The sequence below is a fragment of the Eschrichtius robustus genome, chromosome 12 (genome assembly GCF_028021215.1).
Source record: "Eschrichtius robustus isolate mEscRob2 chromosome 12, mEscRob2.pri, whole genome shotgun sequence".
In the NCBI taxonomy this organism is placed as follows: Eukaryota; Metazoa; Chordata; class Mammalia; order Artiodactyla; family Eschrichtiidae; genus Eschrichtius; species Eschrichtius robustus.
Genome location: NC_090835.1, coordinates 74,880,174 through 74,896,648, shown reverse-complemented (window position 1 = coordinate 74,896,648; position 16,475 = coordinate 74,880,174). Strand labels below are relative to the sequence as shown.

Genomic DNA, 16,475 nt, shown 5'->3' with positions numbered 1-16,475 from the left:
ACCTCAGGTGCACACAGAGTTCCCATTAAGCCTTTAAAAGTTTTGGGAATAACTCAGGAAGCCTCACTGCAACCTTCCTTGACCACCTTGGAGCGTGGGAGCCTTGACTTTGGGCTGTGGCTCAGAACAGATGGCTTATTGAGAGCATGAGGTATACAGTAGAGGCCTAATACATACTTGCTAACATAAGGAAGCTGAGAGAAAGGAGAGCCTGGGTTTAGTGGCTGTACAGCAGGAAGAGGAGGGAAAAGTCACCTTGTCGGTCCCACCTCCTCCCAGCAGGATAACTTCAGGAATTGAGGTCATCCTGTTTGTAGGACACTTGGGTGGGGGCAGGGGTGCTTGGCCCAATCCGCCCCTCCCTCCCCGAACCTGGGCTAGGGCCCTGATCCACCCCACCACCGCCCGCCATGTGCCTCGCTCCTGTCCCCACGCTCTCCTCTCTCAACTTCACAGCCCCAAGCCGTCCCTGTCCCTGTTACCTGTCCCCCCTCAGCCTCCCGCACCTCATCTCCATCCTTGTCTCCTCTTTACATTTCTAAACGGGGAAGAAAGCAGGCTGGGCAGGCAGCCCATGCCCCTGGAGATCCCCTCTCCCTTTCTCCCTTCCAACTCTTGCCACTTGCAACTGGCCCGATTTCATTACCAATTTTAATTTGCCTCTAATTAAATCCTGTGTATTTTTCCGACTCGCTTGCTAATCCACGAGGGAGGCGGGCGGCTGGAGTGGAATCTCTTGGAGCGATAATTACAAAGGGCCTAATCACGCTGGGGCTCCTGCCTTGGAATAAATTTGCCCGCATTATGGGGCTCCGATCCTCCGCTTTGCAAATGAGAATGACCCCAATTTCCGAGGATGGCCTCACTGGGGCTTTTTTCCCTCATTTCGAAGCCTGATTCGTGATGAGAGACTAATTTGTTACGCTGAAACATTAACGGCAATTTAAGGGGTCTGGCAGGGGCTGCGTAAACAAAAGGACAGGCCCACAACATGGGCCCTGGGAGGGGACGGACACAGGGGGAGGGCTGGCGAGGACCATCAGCTTGGCAGATGGCAGCTCTGTCCCCGGATGAACGGCAGCTGGCCTGGCCCACGCCGGCTCCCAACCCTTCTGCCCTGGTCTGAAGTGGACAGCATCCCAGGGTGGGGGCCCAAGAGAGTAAAGGAGGAGGAAGGAAGGGAAGCTGAAATAGTTGAGGAGAAGAGGAGGGACCTCAAGGGGCAGATAAACGGGTCGGAAGTGGGGGTGGAAAGGAAATAAGAGTTGGGAGTAGACAGGGTGCATTTCCCAAGTGACGTGAATGGAAGCTTTACGGCAAAAAATCCTGAAGGTCAGAGTGGACCGCAAGCTGAGGTGGATTCTGCTGGGCCACAGGGAGGACACAGGCAGTGCCCCCAGTGGCAGAAGCAGCAGCAGAGCACAGCTAAATGGGAAGGTCACTCAATGAGCTGGCTTCTTGCTGGGACCTAGACTAGGGGAGGGGAGATGGAGGTGGAGACCTGGGAGGGAGACACGCTGCTGAGATGACCAAGGCTGGGCCACCAGTCGAAGGTGGTATGAAGGCCCAAGGGGGCTGGGCTACAGGAGAGGTGGCTTCATGATGGTCATCGAGGGGTTTAAGAAAGTCACCTAAACCAGCTCCTTCCGACCTCAAGAAAGGAGAGAAGTAGAGATTGCAGAGGGTGATGCAGTTAAGAGAGAACAAGAAAGGAGGGTAGGTGGATGAGGGGCACTCTGCCCCCAAGGAGGAGGTTGTCTAGGGCAGTGAGGCTCCACATTGACTCCCCTACAGGTAGAGGGTTAATATACAATATTAAAGTAAACATTACATAACAATTGTAATGATCCCTAAAGTTTGTATAGGACTCTCATTATTTACGAAACCTGGTATCCAAACTGGCCTGCAGGTTGGAGACTGAACCAGGTGGCTCCAAGAAGGCCCTGCTGGCTCAGAGAGAGGGCAGGACTGTGGTTGGCAGGAAATGACATCACTCGCAGCCAATCACAGCAGCTGTCCCAGCCTTGCAGCCTCTTTGCCAAGCTTTGGGAATTGGGCACGGGATACAGAAGGTCACGGAGCAGTCTTTCCTGCTGCACTTAGCACAGAGAAGGCAGAGAAGGCTGGGCCCTGTACAGACCCCACCTTGTCCTGGTCACTGGTAGGGAGGGGGCCCTAGTGACACTTGTTGAAACCTGGTGGGATCGGGGAGGTAGGCTGTCTAACTGCAGCTTCTGCACTGGCCAGCAGAGGGACTCAAGAGCCAGGGATCCAACTCAGGTCCTGAGATGTGGGGGACTCCTTCCCGGGTGTCCATCCTTTCCCACAGGGCACTGACACTCCCTTCTCCTTCCCCTCACCCCCTCCCACCCTGCTGCACAGAACCTAATATTCTCACCCATCAGACAGACAGACTCATACCCCCCATGCTGGCTCTAGAAAAACAAATGGCTTAGTGTCCCAGCCCACAACTCTCGTGTCCCATTTTCCTAGGTTCCCTCCCTTGTCTGTTGCTGATCCCCCAGGAAAACTCTTATGGCTGAAGGTGTTAAAATGACTAATTGGATGAAGACAATAATTATCTTCCTGCTACTGATGGCAGAGCTGGGGAGAGTGTGAGCGTCTGTGTTTGTGCCCCAGGGCATTACAGTCCAGGGTCTCGGTCCACCCACATGTCCAGGCCCGCGAGCCCCCTCCCTCCACCCATCCTGGTCTTCAGAGCGTGCGCCTTTAGCCGAGGACTCTGAACCCTGAGGGTCTCCTGTGAATGTAACCCAGGCCTCCCCACCAGGCTCAGGCACTACCGACTCCTGCAGGCCCTATTTCAGGGGGCTGGGGTTTTTGGGCCCATGGAGGGAGCGCTCCAGAGAAGTGGAGGTGGAGGTGGAGGGGCCCACGGCCCAGCCTGGGGCCTGGTGGGGCCACTTCTATAGAACTGCCTCCCCGAGGGGACTGTTAGGCAGCCTTGGTCTCAAAGGGATCTGGAGATGTCCAAGGCCGCCTGCGGCCCTGGCAAGGAGGAACGGGCATGCCTCACCTTCCAGGTGGCCGTGTTTCTCCGGAAATAGGCGAACATCCTGGTGAACCAGTTATAGATCTCATTCAGGGTCAGCTGCCTGTCGGGGGTTTCCAGGATGGCCTGTGGACAAGGAAGAAGCACAGGGACCCTCAGTCTGGGCCTGCAAGGGCCCCAGGCCTGTGTGCTCTGCCCCAGCTCCCCTCAGCCTGGCCCCTAACTCATCTGAGAGCAGAGGAGACCCGCTGCGGAAGCATGTGGACAAGACTGGGGGTGCTCGATGGTCCCCTGAGAGGGGCAGGCTGGTTACAGCCCAGCCAGAGGCTAAAGGGAACACGAGCCTCGAGGGCCATGCACTTGTGCGAGGAGCACATGAATTTCTGCTGGAGGGAAAATGGCTCCAAGGGCCCCTGCCCTAGACTGGGAAAGAAAGCAGTATTCTTGGGAGAAAGAGGTCCGGGGGTGGGGGCTGTTTGGAATTTATCCTGGTTTTTGTAAAGGGCACCCTAAACATGCGATGGCGTGTGGATGTGTGTGTGTGTGCGCATCTGAGAGACAGTGAAAAGGAGACAGACTACAAGTGACCATAAGTCTATCAGAAAATCGTCCCATGGGAGTGTGCGTACGTGGAAATGAGGGTATGGATGACACAGGGGGTGTAAGTAGCATCAATAGTGTGTGTGCTCCCACAGACAGGTCTGAGTGACCAGCAGGATGGCTCAGCCGAAGCCCATGTGAGGGGCCGTCTGGCTGAGAAGGAAAACGCAGGTGTGAGTGGGAGAGGACATGTGTGAGACGGAAAGTTACGTTCTCTGGTCCCAGGACCCTGAGGGAGGGGTGCAGACTGTGTGCCTCCCCCTGCCCGCCCCCCACTCCGTCTACCTTCCCACACTCACCTGGCGGATGAGGGAGGCGTAGGTGAAGGGGGGCCGGACGTCGGCGTTCTTGTAGAACTCGTGATTCTGCGCCAGCTCTGGGGGAGACAGGCAGAGGCTGAGGTAGCCAGAAGGGGGGTCCAGCTTGGGGAAAGATGCCCCTCCCCACGGCCCTTACCCGAGGAGATGGGGGAGCAGAACTTGTCGCTGCTCCTCCGCCGCGTGGGCCCCCCACTGTGCAGGGAGGCAGAGCCGAGGCCAGGGGGCCGTAGGGGGGTGACAGGGGCAGCGGCCGAGGTGGGGGGGTGTACGAGACCATCTGGGAACGAGTCGGCTGCGGAGACGGTCACCTTGGAGAATGAGGAGGAGCCGGGGACTGGGTTCAGCTGTGAGCAACGGGGAGGATGCTGAGACCAGTGCCGAAAGGAGGAGGGGTCGGGGGTGGGGTGGGGGGGTGGTAGGGGGGGGGGTGGGGGGGGGCGGTTCTTGGAGGGCCGCAGGGAGGGGAGAGTCACTCACTGGCTGGCTGAAGGGCTTGGGCTCCGAGGGCCGCATGTGCAGATGGGCCATCATGGCCTGCAGCCGCTCGCTCTCCTTGGCGAGCTGTGGAGAGGTGGGAGGTGAGCAGGGGTTGTGTCTGGTGGCGGGGAGGGGGCGGGTGGGGGGCAGCCGGGCCCTCCTCCTCCTCCTCCACATACCAAGCCCCTGTCACCACCACGCGCCCCCACCCTTGGCAGCCCAGCTCCCTCCGTCCCTTGCTCCTGGAAGACCTCGGCTTTTCCCTGCCCCTCTGGCCCCTCACACCCGCAAAGCCAGGACTGGGGGCTGCCTGCTCCATGAAGCCCTCCCCGCTTCTCCAGACTGTGTGTCCCCAGCCTAGACCCCCACACAGCCGCTGCACTCTGGGGGGCCTTCTTCCCAACAGCACACGCCTTTCCTCCCCATCAAGAGCAGAGGCTGTGGCTGAACAACACCCAAGTTCAGTGGCACTTGTGTGTGAGAGTGCCCTCACACACTGAATGGAGATGCAGGGATGGATGAATGATTCATTCACCCCTATTCATAAATTCAATAGATCTTTTACAACCACCCTCTCATGCAGGGAGCTCTGCTAGGTGCCAGAGGGAAATGGGTAAATATTGATTGGCTGCCTGATGGACTGTCCTGAGTAGCCTCCTGAGTATTCCGTGCTGTAGAGTGGAGACTCCGGAGCCAGACTGCCCTGGTTCCAATCCCAGCTCTGCCACCCGCTGGCTGAGTGATCAGAGGCAAGTTATTTCACCTCTCTATGCCTCTGTTTTCTGTATCTGTAAATTGGGCATAACAATAGTACCTACCAACCATATAACGTTGTTCAGAGGATCCCTTGAGTCACATAGGTATTTAGTATAGCACAAGGTAAGGGTTCAGTATGTTAGCTATTTATACCATTTTTGTTGTTTGTATTAGTATGAGTCTCTTCAGGACCTCGCAGCAGAGAGACCCCCAACCCTGGTTTTCCCCTCAGAATCCGGTTGCCCTCACCTTACAACCATGGTAACGAGGACCTAGAAAGCATTAGATGACCCTTCCATGAGACCCCCTAAATCCCTCCTGGAAAGTCAGTGCTGTGGGTGAGGCAGGGGTGGGAGCCCCCCACGCCCCTCTCCCGCAGCCCGAGGCCACACCTGGATCTCCAGCTGCTGCACCACCTGCATCTGCACGCGGCACTGGGCTGTGCTCCGGTCGTCCAGGGCGTGCTCTGTGTTGAGGTGTCTTCCGGGGGAGGAGGGGGCGGAGAAGAGAAAGTTGGCCCTGGTTCTCCTGCTGTCACCACCCTCCCCATCCTACCCTCTAATCCTGCCCACAGCCTGGAAAGCAGACAGACCAAGAGATACAAAGAAGGGAAAGGGATGGGGAAAAAAACAAAAACAAAAACGGGGCAACGGAGGAAGCCGCCTTCTCGTCAGCCTCCTTTGATGTCTTTGCTAAAATCCCAGCTACAGAGATCTAACTGCAAATGAACTAATTAAGTAAACCTCTGACGAAGCGTGAAAACAATTTGTTTGACCCTGATGCTGCAAGGGTCTGGGAGACAGCGGAGTTAATCAGTCAGTGACAGAGCCTGGCATGGCTATGGCAGCTGGCCGCCTGCTGCCAGCCGCCTGTCCGCCAGGCCCGAAGGCCGTCACTAGGCCGTCGCTCTCCGGGGCTCGGGCTGGGGGAAGCCGGGGAGGGCGGTGGGGGAAGTCCTCTCCTTCTCCTCACACCCCCAACCTGCTGGGCTCAGCAGCCTGGGGTCGGGGTGGGGAGGCTGCTGGCTCAGGAAATACAGACCGCAGACGCGGTAGGAGTGACCGGGGAGTTGATGGGGGGCAGAGAAGGAATGAGGCCCCCCCTGGGGTGAGGATGGCAGGACAGCTGGTGCCTGAAGGCGCAAGAAGTGGCAAGCTAGGTGGCAGGCTGGGGGATGAGGGGCCCTGTTAGGGGAGGCAGGCTGGGGGGCAAAGGAGAGTGGGGCTGACACCTACTTGATAAACTGGCCCAGGTCTTCACACAGGGTCTCACAGCCTGGCCACTTGCACTCTCCGTGTCCGTAGAGGGGGTGGGAGCCGGGCGTCTCCTCGTGGGAGGAGCTGGGAGGGCAGGAGGGAGATGGTGGTCAGCGACCCTGAAGACCCCGGCAGCCCTGTGTCCTGCCCGGCCCCAGCTCCCCTACTAATGACGTTTCTGTCCCTAATACAGGTTCCCCAGACGCCAGGCACAGTTGTGCGTGCCCCGGGAGAGGCAACCCTGCCGGTCCCTGAGCTCCACAACCCCACCCCAGCCTCCACCAGCCCTCAGGGTCAAGGCCAGTCCCTGGGCAGGTATACAGCACCTCCTCCCGGCCGGAGCCCCATACCTGTCTCTCCGAGGTGTGAGCACAGTGGGCTGTCCGTTGGGCAGGGTGTGGTGGGAGAGGGGGGGTGAGACTTTGGGGGGGGCGGCGAACGAGGTAGCGGTGGTGGCCGTGCCGGTGAGGTCCAGCCCCTCCTGCTTGACGCTGTCCTCGGCGGGCTGCCCGGGGGCACCCTCGCCCTTCCACAGCTGGGGCAGGTCCGTCGGGCACACGGCTGCGATGGGAGGGAGAGAGAGGGGAGGCTGGCGGGGGGCCCAGGAACGCATGGGGCCCCCCACCTCACGCCCGGGAGCAGGGGCTGCCAGCCCTCGGGGACAGTGAGGGCGTGGGGCTGCGGCTGGCTGGGGGGTGGGCACTCACCTTGCGGGAGGGTCTGGAGGGGCCCCGAGGCTTGGCTGGGCTGCAGGCTGACCAGCCCCTGTCTCTGCAGGTTGAGCAGGTGCTGTTGCTGCAGCTGTTGCATTTGCAGGAGCTGTTGCTGGAAGGCCAGCTGCTTGTTCCCCAGGGCCTGGTGGGGGGCCCGAGGGGGCGGGCAGAGAGAGGTGCCATCAGCCTCAGGCATGCCATCTGGCCCCCACCCTGCGGCCACCCCCTCCCAGGGCCTGTCGGCCCCCGGAGCTGTCGTGGTGGTGTCCGCAGCTGCAGCCTCCCTGCTCCCGGCCCAGCTTCCATAGGGCTGCATGCCTCCTCACAGGAAACACGCACGCGCGCAAACACACACGGCCAGACCCAGACACGCAGCACGACGCCCTCCCGGCTCCCGCCTCCCTCCTTCCTCCCTCCTTCCGCTGCTCCCGCACCACAGCTGTGCTCGCCTGGTGGGGGCGGGGGGCTCTCATCACAATGATGGATGAGCCTGTCAGACTCCAGGGGCCACTCCCACCTGGCGGGCACCCTTCCCACATGCCCGGGGTGCCCCCCTTCCGCTCTGAGGAGGGGGCCTTCTCCCCTCCAGCTCCTCTCCTCTCTTGCTTCTTAGATACAGAGAATCAAGGCATCTGACGGGACTTTAAAAGATCAGCATCGACAGGTCATCAGGACCCAGGCTAGGGAACAGTCGCATCGCTACTGCCCAGGTGCCCGCCGCCTGCCCGCACTTGCTCACTCTGCTCTTAGTGGCTCCCTCTCTCCTGCTCTGGCCCCGGTCCCCCCGACCCCCGCCCCCCACCCCCAGATTCAGTACTTCACACAAGCACTGACGAGTCAGCCTGTCAGCAAGCCTTTTCTGAGCCCCGGGAGCCAAGCACGTCCTGGGCGCTCTGGAGGCAGGGATGGCTCGGCCCACCTGCCCTGGACGTGGGGTGGTGGGCTGGCTATTCAGCCTAGAGACAATGCAGAGAAGGCAGCAAATGCGAGACCTCTGAGGGGGAGGCTGAGGGCGGGAGGGAATGACTGGGCGTCAGCAGGGCAGCCTCCTGGGAAGAGGCAACTCGAACTTGGCTGTGGTTTGGCCAGCAGGAGGGAAGTGCGTGTCTGGGACATGGGGTGGGGGGCACTGCAGGGCCTGGTATGGGAGCTCAGAAGGCACTGTGGCCCAGATGGGGCAGGGGGTGCAGGCTGGGGAGTTCTCTGGAGAGGCAGGGCAGGATGTTACAAGAAGCAACAGAAGCTGGGGCAGGGCTGAAGGGGGGGACTGAAAGATTCTCAGGACCAGGCTAGAGGGCTGAGGTGCTGGGCCACTAACAGACAAGCAGGCAGGAAGAGGGCATGACCACGAGGCAGCCGGTCATGAGTGCGGACCATCCGACACTCACATACCCGTCTACGCGTATGTGCTCAGATAACACAGGGCTCAGCCCTTCTGCTCTCCTAATCCAACAACACAAGGCGAGGAGGACTGAATGGGGTTGAGGGGAGGTGGTGGAATGTGGGCCTCCATCCCTCCATCCCATCCCCCAGCCTTTCCTGGTTTTTCTACTATCCCCACAAGGCCATCCTGTCCTGACCACTTTGGGACTCCCAGCCCCTGGCTAGGAGAGGGCTGGCACTGCAGGTGAGGGGTGGGGGTCCTTTGAGGGGCACATCCGGCCCTGCCCGAGCCCCTTACCTCTTTGGGTTGCTGCTTCCCAGCCTGCTGTTGCGTGAGGAGTTGTAAGTGGAGTTGCTCTTGCTGCTTCTTGTAATATTCCTGCAGCTGGGGGTCGACAGCAGGGCGGGAGTGGGTTAGCGCAGGCGGGGGACTGCTGACCCCAAAGCAACGGCCAGCCCTCTCGTGACTGGGCTGCCGTGAAACAGATGGTCCAGCAGGGAGATGTCTGCTCCGAGAGAGGCTCTCCCAGAGCAGAGCCTGGACGGAGAGGGAACAGAGAGGGGAGAGGGGAGCCTCCCCGCACAGCGCTGAGCCCTCCCCCTCCCTTGGTAGGTGAGGATGAAGTGCCAGGATGTTCTTTGTCCTTCCCTGGGGTTTGGAGATACAGGTGGGGCGCTGTGAGGGCGTATGGGGGTGTGTGGGAGTCTGCTGTGGGAGAGGCCTGACCTCTGACCCCTCCCCAGCTGTCCTGGAGGAATGCAGGTCAGTCCGGCCAGAGCAGTCTCTCTGGTTTCTGCCACTGCTTTGGCCTTTGGTGATGTTGGTAGTAAACAGGGTGGGAGCAGGGGAGGCCAGTGCCTGGAACACCTCGCCCTCGTCTCCCTGCCCTTCCGGCGGCCCCGGGGCCAGACTCACCTGCTGCAGCATGAGCGCCTGCTGCTGCTGGAGCAAGGCCTGCAGCTGTGGGGGCGACAGGATCTGCTGCATCTGCTGGGGGGTGAGCATCTGCGGCGACATCATGGCCACCGACACGGGCACCTGTGAGATTCGGCCCCGTCAGCCCCTCACCTCTGCCCCACCCCAGGGAGGGTCCGCGCCCAAGCCCCTGCCCACAGCAGGGCAGAGCGGCTCGGCAGTGAGCTGCCTGGGTTCACATTCTGGCTCTGCCACCTGCTAGCTGTGCGTCTCTGGACAAGTGACTCACCTCCCTTGTTCTTGGTTTTCTTGTCTCTGAAATGGAAGTAGCGATAGTGCCTGCCTCTTAAGGTCATCACGAGGGCTAATGAGTTAATACTTAGAACAGAGCCTGCAGACAGCTGGACATTATTGCAGGATGTGCTGTCTTTGGTGCAGGAAGATTAGACCCCAGCGACACTGGTTAGTAGAATCCATGCTTTGCAGGGTTTCTCCCCCAGTGATGGGGAGGGGCAGCACCTAGCCACTGCCGACTCCTGCTCAGTCTGTTCTGAGACCACGATCCACAAGGTGGGCCTGGCCAGGAGGGCAGCCTGCAGCCATGGGAAGGTTTCCAAATGTAGCCCACATGGCACGAGGACCTGGACTTTGGCCCCTCTCACATGCGTGTCACGTACTCCAGCACACCTGTCTAGGCGGCACACACGGTGACCGGGAGCTGACGCCCAGGGAGCACCATGAGGGCCACCCTGTGTGAGTGTGTACGTGTAATCACCTAACTAGGTCCAAGTGGGGTGGAAAGGACACCATGCAGAGACGCGGGGAGAGGCAGGCTGCTCCTCCTCGCTCTGCAATGAACTTGCCAAGTGACCTCCAGCCATTCACTGGCTGTCTCTGGGGTGTCAGTTTCCTCAACCATAAAACAGAGATGCCTCCTTCCAGCTGGAATTTGCAGGATTCTCATAGTAGGGCAGCTTTCTGCCCCCTGTCCTGGGTGAGGCCTCTATAGGAGGCCCAGAGAATCTAGCTACAGGCAAAAGGTTCAGGGAAAAGCAGTATCATCATTCTTTTCCCAGCTCCCACCTCCCCTGAAACCCCTAGCCTGTGCAGTCATAGCCTGGGTAGTCCAAGTTGCAACACTGTCTTGATGCCCTGTTTTAGCAGGACAGGTGTCCTCACAGGGCAATCGGCCACCCCCATCACTCTTCAAGCCCCATGTGCACAAGTCTCTAATCTCCCGTCTCACTCCCCAGCCCTAGCAGAGCTGGCACATGGCAGGCACTCACTAAGTGTGTGCTCCCCCGAGTTGAGTTACCTTCCTGGCAGATCAACCTTGGGGCAGGGAGGGAGGGGTGCTGGTGGGCCAGTCCAGGGGGAGTGTCTTGCAGAGACTTGTCCTGGTCAGGACAGCACAGGTTATGTCCCCAGCGGATTCCTGGGTCCTTTCACCTTCCCCCAGCCCCACAGGCGGGGCAGAAGAGGAGGAGTTGGTTCCATTCAGGATCCCTGGCAGGGGCAAGGCTCAGCCTCAAGCCACCAGTGAGGGCATCCCCAGGCAGAGGAGCAACGGGGGAAGTGCAGTGGCTCCAGGGACATCGGTAAGTCTTACTGCCCCCACCTCTTCTTGCCCCCCCCTTCACTAGTGGCTGAGCTCCAGCCCTGGGCTCCCCTCCTTTACTGCAGCCATCTCTGTGCAAACATCCCTGGAAGGGGCACCTAGCTTTTTAGCCACGGCCACACCGTGTGAATGAAGGCTCTGAGGGGCCTCTAACGAGGAGCCTTAAGCGGCAGGGTTGGGATTCATGCCCAGGTCTGTGTGCTCTGCAGTTCCCGCTGTTCCCACGTCCCGCACCGCCTGCCCCCCCCCCCCGCGCCCGCCCAGAGCAGGTCTTGAGAAGGGTTAGGAGAGTGTGTGGAAATGGAACCATCCAGGGAGCTCAAGGGTTCGATGAGGCTAGAGATCCCAAAGGCCAACCTCTCTCGTTACAACTGTCTCCGGGGGAGGCTCGGGAAAGCCAGGCTGCAAGGCTGTTCTGGTCCCCACTCTCGGAGGGGCAGGCCATGGCACAGATCCAGCCCCCCCTTGCAGAGCCAGCCTGTATCCTTTGCTGGGTGCTCCCGAGGCAGCTGCATACCTGTCCTTTGACATGGGGGCCCCCAACATGGTGGAGCTCAGAGCCCTGGATTTCTGAGTCAGATGGCCCAGGTTCTTGTCCCTGACATTGACTATCCTTTGAAATCGCCAAGCCTCACTTTCTGCATCTGCTAACTGGGCTTTGGCACATCTGCCCTCCCCGCTTCACACGACTACTCAGGATGATGTTGTTGGCGGCTGATTACGTGCCAGGCGTGCCAGGTGCTTGGCTAAGCCCTTTATGTGTATTATCTCCCTGAATCCTCACAGCAGCCCTGGGAGGAAGGTACCATCATTGTCACCATTTTAGAGATGAGAAAACCGAGGCCTAGAGGGACAGTGGGGGAAGGAGTAAGTGAAAGTGATTTGTATGGCCATGAAATTCTACACAAATGTAAAGAAAATTACTTTTTAAAACATTCTGGATTTTCCTTTTCCCTTCTTTCCCTCCCCTCCTCCACGAGTGCACCTCAGGCACGCCAGGGCCCCAACGTTCCGGCCCCAGGGGCATTACGCGGCAAGGGTCACTTTGGGCAAAAGCTCTGGGCCTCCCATGCTCATGGCTGTGAGGACTGAACTAGAGGAGATGGACAGGGCCCCCAGCCGAGGAGACTGAGCCTAGACACCCAGGAGGTCTTTCCAGGCACCAGGGGTGTGAGTCACTGCGAGTGGCCTGCAGGAAAGGATGCGGTATTTCCTTCCTTGGGGCTTTCCTACTTGGAGGCAGGGGAATGGAAGAGATGACCTTGGAAGGCCTCCCCGGCCCCTGCTGTTCCTGCCAGTTGGCTGAGCTGCTGGCTGGAGAGGCGGCTGCAGTAATCTGGATGGATTACCTTGTGTGTACTTGTCTTGAAGGTGGCCCAGCGGGGTCAAGAAAGGTCAGTGAGGTGGCAGCTGCCTGCTGTCTCCTGAGCTGGCTGAGCCCATCCCTTCCCCTCACACCCCTTGGGGGTGCTGAGGACTGAGCTGGAGCTCCCCTGGTGTCCCCACTGACCCCTCACCAGGCTGGGATGTGTCAGGATGGGCACCGTCAGCTAGTCAGCCCAGCGAGGCCCGTGAGTCACCATCTGGAGGGCGGCCAGGGCAGCTAAATGCTTACAAACAAAAGCCCTGGCAGTGTGAGCCCCGGGCAAAATGCCCGACAGCTGCCTCCAGCCCCTCCCTCAGGGACCCTGCTCAGGCCTGGAGCCCTCCAACCACCATGTAAATCACCGTGGGGCAGACACTAGGTGATTTACAAAATCATCTCGTTTTATCCTCACCATCCTAGGGGATAGATGCTGTTATTAGCCCCATTTTGCAGATGAGGCAACTCAGGCCCAGAGAGGTTAAGAAACTTGTCCAAAGTCACACAGCTGACAAGGGGCAGAGCCAGGATCTTAACCCAAACAACTAGCTCCAGAACTCAAAAGTTTCCTGCCTACACTGTGATACTGCCACGTGCTTAGCACAGTAGTGAACTGCAGTCCCCAGTACAGAGCCCTGGCCCGATGGTTCTCTGGGCTTGGGGAGATGCGGGTTCTTGGGGCCATGTCTGAACTTCTCCAGGAGCCTGGAGCCCCAACCCTGGATACCTTCCTTGCCTCTCATCCCCACCCTCAGGTTCATAATCTCCAAGGAAGTGGGGCTTCTGACCCCGCGTGGGGTCCAGGGTCTAGCAACAGCTTTTCTAAGAACTCAAGGCTGGTGGTGGGATAGGGGAGAGCATATTTTATTGATCTGGAGCCTGAATCAAGTGGGTAATGCAGATCGATGGCAGCCTCTTTCCCAGTGGTCCCCAACTCAAGGCAGGATTGCCTGCCCACTCACCTCCCAGCCGTGTTCACCACCCCTCTCTTAGAGCCAGCTTCAGAAGAGTTTCTAAAACCATATTAGGTCTCCAGCTCCAGCCTGGAGATTGCCTGGTTTGTCCCTGGGCCTGGGCCCCAGGCAGGGAGAGCTCAATCACAGAAGGCAGCACAGGTAGCTGGGAGTTTGGGCAGAAGGTTGGCTAGGGCAGGCCCCTTAGCTGTGCCCAGCCCTCGTCTCATCTTCTCAGCCCCCTTGCCATTTCTAGAAGTTCTTCTTGGTGTCTCACCACGATCTTTCTTGCTGCAGCTCCAGCCAGGACTGAGGACTACCTTCTGGTCATTTGCAAGGGAGTTTAACCTAAACTAAGCTCTGGCCTAGTCTCCCCACTCACCCAGGGACCCCGATCCCCATACTTAAGAGGTTGAGTTTGGGTCCTTGATTCTGGCACCAAATTGTATCCATCCCAACTCTCAGCCTCTAAATAAGCTTCCTCTATGTCAGGTACCATCCGTGCTCCTCCCAGCCCAGCATACATGGTAAGCACTCTGCAAATGTTGTCAGTTTAGGAAGCACTGAGTAAGTATTTGTTGAGTGACCCCTCTCGTTTTTGGGGGGTGGGGGTGATCTCTGAAGGAAGGTTCCACAGCCTCCTTTCCTTTCTTAATTATCTCAGATCCTACCCTTCTTACCCGGCTGCAAAGTCCTTCTTGATGTCTGACCTCAGTCCCTCCAACTACCATCCAGCTCCCTCCCTCTTACTTGGGTCAGAAGACCCTCTCTGGGTTGGGGAACATTCCTACTGTTCCCCAGCCTACCCCTCCCTGTTCTTAGAAGTGGGTACTAGGCTGGGCCCAGGGTAGAAAATTCAGAACAGTAGCCCGAGGGCCACTTCAGACCCAGGGAATATATGGGGGGCTCCCTAATTCAAAGAGACCCAGTCCTGACACTATGGGGGCATGAGAACCTACTACCTCGTTCCAGTGTGAGAACTTTCTTCTTCCCGTTAGCGGCTATCTGAACTGTCCTCCCCTTCCCCGCCCAGGCCACTACCCCTCTTTGCCCAACTCCTCCCCCTGAGGGCTGTCTCATTAGGTTGGAGACTTTTAAAAGAGGGTCACTGCTCAGGCCCCACAACTGTCCTGTCCGGCACCTTCAACTTCTTGAAAGCACTTTCGGAACGTAAGCTTGTTTCACAGAAAACCCAGATATGCCCTCGGAGCCGGAGCCACAGAGCACTGGAATCTGCCCCAGGACAAACCCAGTCCCGGGTCCTTCTCCGGCCACCCTGTACCCCCTCCCTGCCCTGCTCCTCTCATCCCCCAACTCCCTCAGCACCCCACCCTTCAGGCTTCAGTGCTTTGCGGATTGGATCGTGCTCACCCTTCCTCCTTTAGATAAACTTCCTTCCAAAGCCCCGCTTAGTCCCCTCCCCAATTTGGAGCCACCACCCCTGCCCCCCGCCCCCCCCCGCCAAGAGGGGTGGGGAGAGCGAGGAAGCCCGGCTGCCGGGGGGGAGGGGGAGGGGAGCCGGGGGGAGGGGAACGGGCTGCCCGTGGAGCTGTGACCCACCCCGGAGCTGTGACCCACCCCGACTCAGACGGCAATTCTCCCAAGTTCTTTGTGACACAAAAGGTAAACAGAAGGCCTGGCTTACCCCCGCCCCCAACCCCATCTCCCCTCCCCTCCCCCAGCCAGCCAGATGGGCCGGCACGCTGCGGGGAAGGGAGAGGGGGACAAAAAGGGCAGATTGTGCAAAGGAAAACAAAAGAGACAGAGAGACATCAAGAGACAGGAAACGTGGGGAGACAGAGAGAGTTGGTGGGTGAGAGACAAGGAGGTGGGGGGAGGGCGTGGTGGCCTCAGCAAGTGAGAGAGCCTGGGAGGGGAGCAGAGAGGGATGGGCCGAGTGACCCAGAAGTGCCAGGGAGAGACCCTGAGGGCAGAGCCAGGGAAGAGGAGGCAGGCAGACAGGTACAGAGGCAGAGGGCTCAGGCAGACTCAAACTCTGAGCGACAGACGCGAGGCTTGGTGGAGGAAGGGCTGGGCGGTCAGGTGCAGATGAGAAGGTGGTGTTTCTTCACCTGCCCCTGCAGTGACTGCAATCCCCTCTGGAAAGCCGCCCCCTCTCTGGCACTGGGGATGGGCCAGAGCAACTCCAGCCGGTCCTTCCCCTCCCTGGTCCTTCCCCTCCCTCGGTGCCAAGCCCACCCTCCGACCTGGCCACAGCCCAGCCCAGTACAGGAGGGCATCCTCCTCACCTGCACGGCAGAGGCCGACTGCTTGCTGTCATTGTTCCCTGGGGAGCTCAGGCCCGAGGCCTGCTGCAGCAGGAACTGCCGGGCCACTTGGAGAGCCTGCAAGACAGGGGCGAATCAGTGCTCCGGCTGCTCCAGCAGACGTGGGGGGGCAAGGGTCAGTGCAGGATCCTGGATTCAGGGAGCGTTTGGAGAGAATAAAGGGGAGGAGGTCAGGGTCATGTAGAAGGTCTTGGCGATGAGTGGGAGGGTCACGGGGTCCACCTGGGCTAGGGGATAAGGATATAGGTAGGAGTCACTGAGAGGAGCTGCCAGGCTTTGGGGATCAGAACCTGTAGGGACTCACTCTGGGACCTGGTGAGGTTTTGTTGGGACTCAATGGGGGCAGCAAATGGGTCAGTGGTCAAAACAAGGACCCAGGAGAAAGTACAGTGGTGGACTCAGGCTATTAATAGTAGGTACAATTTGTCGAGCATCTACTATGTGTCAGGCACTTTACAGACAAGATGTCATTTAATCCTCTCCTGGGAGGGTGTGAGGTAGGGATTATCAGTCCCATTTTGCAGATGAGGAAACTGAAGTTAAGTAATATGCCCAAGGTCACATAGCTAGGAAGCGTCAGAGCCAGGATTTGAGACCAAGAACCCTGGCTCCAAGGCCATCTGCCTTACTAGGTGGTCGGTCTGGGGGCTATGGGAGTAGCATTCACTTGGAGTCAGAGCACACAGTTGGGGGGATGAGGGTGGAGTCGCAGGGTCTCAGGGTCTGAGCGCTACGTGGCTTTATGAGTCGGGGCAGGAAGTCTGGGAGCAGGGCCTTGTGGCGCTGGGGGAATTGGATCAAGTCCTGAAGGGAGTGTGT

The 16,475-nt window shown here is 59.0% G+C and overlaps 1 protein-coding gene across 3 annotated transcripts in view; it reads right to left on the bottom strand.

Moving 5' to 3' along the window:
• FOXP4 (forkhead box P4) overlaps positions 1–16,475 on the bottom strand; it is a 51,358-nt gene that overhangs the window by 4,976 nt on the left and 29,907 nt on the right. For 2 of the 3 annotated variants that reach the window (XM_068557447.1, XM_068557444.1), the window contains exons 3-13: positions 15,618–15,713; positions 9,435–9,557; positions 8,817–8,903; positions 7,130–7,277; positions 6,773–6,983; positions 6,402–6,506; positions 5,559–5,646; positions 4,411–4,494; positions 4,070–4,277; positions 3,913–3,989; positions 3,038–3,139 (exon numbers count right to left, since the gene is read on the bottom strand). In XM_068557447.1, coding sequence (XP_068413548.1) covers positions 3,038–3,139; positions 3,913–3,989; positions 4,070–4,277; positions 4,411–4,494; positions 5,559–5,646; positions 6,402–6,506; positions 6,773–6,983; positions 7,130–7,277; positions 8,817–8,903; positions 9,435–9,557; positions 15,618–15,713 — 1,329 coding nt within the window. The remainder of the gene's footprint in view (positions 1–3,037; positions 3,140–3,912; positions 3,990–4,069; positions 4,278–4,410; positions 4,495–5,558; positions 5,647–6,401; positions 6,507–6,772; positions 6,984–7,129; positions 7,278–8,816; positions 8,904–9,434; positions 9,558–15,617; positions 15,714–16,475) is intronic. The other variant, XM_068557446.1, reaches the window with a different exon arrangement.